The 7,018-nt window shown below is 40.3% G+C and overlaps 1 protein-coding gene across 2 annotated transcripts in view; it reads left to right on the forward strand.

Annotated features, from left to right (window-relative positions):
- The window catches only part of PITPNC1 (phosphatidylinositol transfer protein cytoplasmic 1), a 169,149-nt gene that overhangs the window by 90,517 nt on the left and 71,614 nt on the right, over positions 1-7,018 (forward strand). For both annotated transcript variants that reach the window (XM_025196273.1, XM_025196272.1), the window contains 2 exons: positions 2,067-2,155; positions 2,682-2,689. In XM_025196273.1, the coding sequence (XP_025052058.1) occupies positions 2,067-2,155; positions 2,682-2,689 (97 nt within the window). The remainder of the gene's footprint in view (positions 1-2,066; positions 2,156-2,681; positions 2,690-7,018) is intronic.

Consider the following 7,018-nt stretch of genomic DNA (forward strand, 5'->3'; position numbering starts at 1 on the left):
CTCCCAACAATGTCATTGCAGAAGAGAAAGTCAGCAAGTTTGACCTTGAATTTGTAGGTAATGTTATAATATCTGCAAATACAGATGTTTATATATGAAGCTGACTCATGGTTAAACCAACCTCAATTATGAAAAAAGTCCAGTTTCTCTCCTGATACATGTTTATGTTTCTGAAAATTCCCTCAATTATCCAAAGTCACAAACAGCTGTGCTTGATTGATTTCTCCATTTACATCTGGATGATTGAGATCTGAAAGTATTTGCTATGCTTCAGTATAGACTCTGTTGAAGGCTAGATGAACTTTTCATGCACGTACTCTGATCTAGGCTACGCTGCACAGGACCCTGAATGGTACTCCTATGTGTCATCTCAAACTTCAGTCTTCCTCTCGGTGGCTAGTGCCGGCTGGTCTGATAGAGATGCTGTGAGGAATAGTTAGTTACTTTTAACATAAAAACTACATGATTACTATATAATATTATTAATCCAGAAAAAATCCCCCTTCAGTTATTAATGGAGTATTAAAGCTTGTGCATCAGTAAAGAACATGGAAGAAGCACCTCCGTAGGCAGAATTAGAACGAGTAGGTCCATGTCCTACACGTCCTCCTTACTTCTTGGTAGAGACTGCCTCCTTGTGGCTAAGAATGCCCTTGTGGTAAGTATGGCCCAAAATGCTCCCAATGGATCCAGACCATGTCGGGACAAGAAATGTAAAACCTGCCAACACATCCCCACCACTCCCACAACAGCTACACCCCACAAGAGAGCCATCACCATTCCTGGATCTTACAGCTGCACCTCCAGAAACGTACTATATCTCATCCAGTGCACCAAATGCCCTGATGGAAAATATGTAGAAGAAACCAAACAACTGCACACCAGAATGAATGCACACTGGAAACCTATCAAAGACACGTATACCCAATTACCGGTGGAGGCACATTTCTCACAAGAAAACCACTGTCTCTCCAATCTCTCAGTTCTGGTCCTCAAAAGGAATTTACAAAACACCTTTCACAGACGAGCCTACAAACTTCACTCCATCAACCTACTGGATACAACAAATCATGGACTAAATATAGACATTGGATTTATGACACTATAAGCTCCCTGACATCTGACTCCCCAGGCAAACCCGCCACTTTTTTACCAGCTATTCTCATTCCCCACCCCCACCTCCTGTCTTCCATCCTTTGACTACAGATACATTCATTCCCACTTCCCTGCCCCCCACCTGTCTCTCACCTACTGACCACCTCAATTTATATTTTCACTGACTGGCTTTCTTGCATACTACTGGCCTCTGGCTGCTTTACCACTCCATCCAGGAAGAGCAGTGACCCTCTGCAGATGCTTCCTCAACCTGATGAAGTGTGTTTGTGCTCAAAAGTTTGCTAAAAAGAATTTTTCCAACTATTTGAGTTGGTCTAATAAAAGATACCAGATTTACCCAAGGAACCTTGTCTGCCTTGTGTTAAGTATGCATGGCATGTTGTGACCTCTGCACATTTCTTTCAGGATCAAGGTAGTGAATCTCCAAGTCCATACCTGAAGCCTGTTCTGAAACCTCATTATAAGCCAGTGGTTCTCAACCTCTTTAGACTCGAGGCATCCCTTGTAAAATACCAGCTCTCAGCTTTCACTTATATTTTGACTATGGAAAAATAATAGAGCATTCTGTTGCAAAGAACTCAGAAAGCGCACAACAGGTCAGAGGCTTTTTGACACTGTGGATTCCTATTTGATATACCTATACCTGATATGGTTTGTGAATCACATTTACACACTTAATATTGCATGGCACTCCATGGCACCCCTGCACTGCCATAACCAAATCAGATCAGAGGTCATCACTTTTCATTTTTCTAGGGAAGAATAGCTTATCTTTTCATGTATATCTGTCTAAGGAGAAGATTCAAAGGCATGCATTCATACCTTGGAAGTTACTATGAGCTGCTATAGGTCCTGCTTGATACGTGTCAAATTAGGAACTTGAATAGAAGTATCTTACAGCTCTTACCAGCTAAAAATATCCTAATCTTGGATTTTCTTTTTCTTTGCAGCAAGCTACCTAGCTGGGCTAGAGCAGTCGTTCCCAGGATATTTTATGTTACAGAGAAGGCTTGGAATTATTACCCTTACACAATCACAGGTAAGGACCCAAGCAGAACTGCAAATACTAGACATTTACTGTGTGGTTAGTTTTGTCTTCCCTCGAAGCCTCCATGCCACATACATAGAAGCAGAAATTACGGTATTTTAGTGATTCCTCTTTAACTGTTCTGTATTTTCATTTCCCATTATTGGCTGTTACTAAAAAATATGGTTAGCTTAATATGTACAAATTGACGAGTAAAAACAGAAACTTTTTATCCATTCTATTTCTCCCCCTTTTAAGACTTTTCTATAAACTTTATATGTTCAGATACTACATACAAAAACCTGTGCTGACTTGTGCCACTCACAGTACCATAGACTCCAGTGGGATTGCACACTCACATGTCATTCGACACATGATTTGACTGAGTTTATATATTATTAGTGCATTTTCATATTATTTTAACAGTATTTGTATAATTTGAAATAATTTGAAAATAGTTTGCATCATTTATTTTATTCTGCATTTCTTTTTTTCTTCTCCCCTGCCTTCTCTTTCCAATGGACAATCTGGGACCCAGAATACACAGTGAGTTTGCCTTGCTCTTTAATTCCTTAATTCTGAAAATAAAGTCCCTTTGCATAATCTGACAGTAGAATCCAAAGCTGTTATCTCCTTTACAGTCCCATGAATATTTGGTGCATTTGACACTAGAAATGTATTAATGTGATTCCCATAAATTATTTAACTTATTCTTTATAATTTTAACCTGACTATATATATTTTGCTAGTCAGTAGCTGCAGCAGCAAATAACCTTCTGTTAAAAAGGACAAGGCTTTTGGTTATTACTTGGAGACAACAGACAGATTTTATTTTATTTGTTTTTTATTAACTTATAAAATGCTCATCTCGGTATAGCATCTGGGAAAACTACAATCTGCAGACAAAATTAAACAAGAACTGGGCCCAGTGCCCAGAAAAAAATAGCCATTCCCTGTAGCAGACCTAAGGCAAAATAAAGAGCATAAAGTGAAACTAAAATGGTCCTAGCCTGGATTGAATAGAGAAGCCTTTCATTGCACCTTGAGGACAGAGATGTCTTCTCCTCAATGCAAAAGCTCCAGGTGCAGGGTTCTGTAACCAAGGAAGTTGTGCCCTGGCTTAGGGGAACCTCAGCCCGCAGATCAAGGATAACCCAATCCCTTCTTTGCTGATATAACTGAATTTGAAGTGTTTGTGCAGCCTTTTTTAAACCAGCCTGGAATAGAGGGTGGGAGGAACAAGAAGTGGAGAATGGTTTACGTTAAACTTAAAGGCAAAATGCTGCTCTTGGTTGGTCCTGCAGACTTTTGCTGGACCTTCCACACTTGTTTCATGCAAAGCTCCATGGACTTCGGTGTGGGTTTGCACAGAGTGAGATCTCAATGGATGACAGTGATCTCAGGGCAGTTCCTCAGCTGCTGTATGTTGCTATAGATGCAGTGACATAAAGGGGCCTTATAGCAGTTTACATCAGCTGAAGATATGCTTCTTGCTCTGCAGATCAAAGAGCAGACCTTTGTCTTAAGTAAGAAAGATGACACATGCTGTGCAACATGGCATCGGCATCCGTTACTGGCATGTTGCTTTATATTCCGAAAAACTCATCATTAATCATTTGCATCTTCAAAGTAGGGGCTTTGAATGGAGGTGAAAACCTCCAAGGGAGTTTCTAATGAGGATGAGCCTATATTTGCTAAATTGCATGTGAATTTTGGATCAAACTTTCCTGAAAGTGGTGATAATTCCTTTCACATGCAAAATCAAAACCATGTCCTTAATAGAAACTGTTGAAAGGAAGATGTTATCGGGCCAGCTGGAAAAACATCTGCACTAAATTGCTAAGACCTGCCTTACATGTGAGTGAATACATCTGGGGAAAGCGAACCCTAAACAATGATACTTAATTGGAGAACGGCCATTGGAAATACAAGGCATAAGGTGGTAGCAGGCAGCAAATGATCTCTGGATTTGAAATGAAGTGTTGTAGGGCACTCCTGATAAATAATGCTGCGTTCAGAATCTGCATATCTGAACCAAAGAGATGATGAGCCCTGTTTTGGACACCTCTAATGAGACTTTGGGGAAAAGCCACAACAGCAACAAAGATCAAGGGGATGGAGAAATCTGCAGTGTAAATCTTGAGTAAACAGTAACTAAATGGGAATACAGCGATCTCCTGGTCATTGGGGAGTAATTATTCAGGGTGATGTAAGAAGACACAACTAGAGGTACGACGTTAAAACTAAAGGGAGACTATTTCAGGTAAATATCTACCAAAACTTCGTAATGGAGCTACTAGACTGTAGAATAATCTTCCAAAAAGATTTGTGATATCCCCTTTGCTTCAGACCAGTTAACGCTAGACTGCAAAGAAAACAGTGAAGTATACCGCAAAGAATATTTCTTATGCTAGTTTCTAACTTCTCTGATTCTCTGTATTCATCAGAGGTTTCGAAGAGAAATAAAGTGTGAAGGTGCACGGTTACTGCTAGAGATATGTAATATCGCCTGAAAACCGATTACTTTTTCTGAAGATAGGAAATTTACTATAAAAGGCTATGAAGGATATCTTGGGAATTAGATTGAACATCATCTCCTTCAAAGGAAAACTGATTCTAAAGATAGGCCAACGACTGCTTAGTTTTGAGCACATCTCGCTCTTCTGTAAGGAAACTTATGCCTCTGTAACCTGTTCAAGTTCCTTTCTGAATGAATAGAGGCTGAGAGCAGATATCCTAGGGGGTTTTATTTTATTAAACGTATATTAGTGATTTGGAGGACAGAGACAATGGATTGAAGATCGGTGATGGTGATAAAGCTTTTTAATTAGTTAAAACATATAACGGATGCTGAGAAACTCCACCTGGATTTGCATACACGTGGGAGAATTCAGGTACTAGTTGACACAATACACTCAGAAGTCTGAGTCTAAGGTAAACCGATGGTCTCTGAACTCGCTGTATACTCTGAAGGCAACTGTCATTGGGAATATTTCCCTGAATACAGCTGTCTGGAGCAATGCTGTAAAAACCTGAAGTATGCTTAAAACAAGAATGGAAAATACAGGAAATAGTATGGTATTATACAGGAAAATAGTTGTCCAGCTAGCTTAAAAATAATTCATTAAAAGCCAGTCTTTCCTCATGAAAAAAACAAGTGAAAATGGTTTCTGTGGTGCTGGGCTGCTGTACCTGCATTAGCCATTTGACCTGTTCAAAAAGAAAGCTGAGGTTGTGGAGGGCGAGAGAGGAGTCCAGCCAAACAAGCAAGTCAGCAAAACAGCTCGTCTCAACCATGGGCTGAGAAAGCCAGCTTTATGATTAAAAAGCACAGTGTAAATCAAGCTTTGAATATCCAGATGCTGGGGGAGGAGGAAGTTTCCAAAAAACTAACGCAAGCACAATTAAAGCAAAGTCTCCACTGAGTCAGAGGCTGAAGCACAAACCGATGCTAAGTTCAAACACTTAGGCAGTCTAAGATGAACAGGGCTCATATTTGTGTAGTTCAGTGCTGAGCTTGCAATTTAAAAACAGTGGATATTTTGACCGCACCGTGGTTACATGTTACCATTGGCCATTTTTTATTAACCTAATTCTATTCATAACTGTGTATTTGAAGATAAGGTGGGTCATTAAATGGCACATTTCACTGGCATAAATCAGCCACTGCACAGATCAGAAAAGAATTCTCTTCCAGTGCCGATGATTTCGGTGGGGGTAGGAATAGGATCTAAATGGAGAAGTGTTCATGAGAAAACAGGTATTTAAGAGGAAGCAGGAGACAACGATCCGGGATGGTCTATCACAGTGCCACTATTTTCCCTACAGCAAATGATTGAGACACATATAGCTGTTTCAATTGGCATGTGTCAGGGCACCAGAATGATTGCTATTAAAAAGGTCCATTACTAACCTGCTGTTTTCTGATTAGTTTAGAGAACAGATATATTATGTGCTTCACTGAATCATCTGTCATCATGGTTAACTTGTCCAGAAGGAAAATAATGATTATTTTCATAAAGAGACAGTAGGGTTGAGCAAAGAAAGAGAACTATTTGACAAAAAAAACCCAGGGGATTTTCATTATTTTTCTCTCACCTGAAAGGCAGTGAATTTTTGATGCCTCCTGTGTCTTCTGTAAACACATTTTATGTCCAACGCTGCATTAGTTGCAAGACTGAAACCAATGCAAATTAGTGAGCAAATCCCTCTCGCCTCCCTCATCACTTCCCCCAGATTCTCAAATGTTTGTCTTGATTGACAGCTGCCCTCACCCTCCTGAATTTATTATGTGAAAATTCAGCTGTTTTCTGCTGGTTGAGACTATCAGGGCTAATCCTATGCAACCAAATCTCACAGTAAATGGGGATTGTGGTCGTCTACAAGCTATTAGGTAATCTGGGGAATGAATCTGTATAATAGAGTTTGACTGGTTCTAAAATCCTGGGGAGGGGCAGGATTTCCTACATTATTTAATGGGAGCACTTGTGTTAGAAAATGTTGTTCTGTTAGCGTGTTTCTAAGGGAAGCATGTCAGATTCACAAGGGACTGAAGCTATTTTCCATCCTGAATTGCTTAAACCAACGTAAGTTATTCCTTGAGTCTCCTGCCACAGTGTTACAGAGGAACGAACCCCCCTGGTCCCTGATTCAGAACGTACCGCTGCTTTCATTTACCCTGTCCCTTTCTTCTCACTCCTGTCCCTGCTCACTTAACAAGATGCTGTTCCAGCATATCAGAGAACAGGGCCCTGAATCAATGAGTGGACGGAGGCATCCGTGTCAGGCTCAGACTGGTTAGAGGCAGCCTGCTAGCTAACTCGTTCAGCTCCTGAAAATGGTGTGGGATTTAAACAAACATCCCTTTTCCTGCTG

The sequence above is a fragment of the Alligator sinensis genome, unplaced genomic scaffold (genome assembly GCF_000455745.1).
Source record: "Alligator sinensis unplaced genomic scaffold, ASM45574v1 scaffold282_2, whole genome shotgun sequence".
NCBI lineage: Eukaryota > Metazoa > Chordata > Crocodylia > Alligatoridae > Alligator > Alligator sinensis.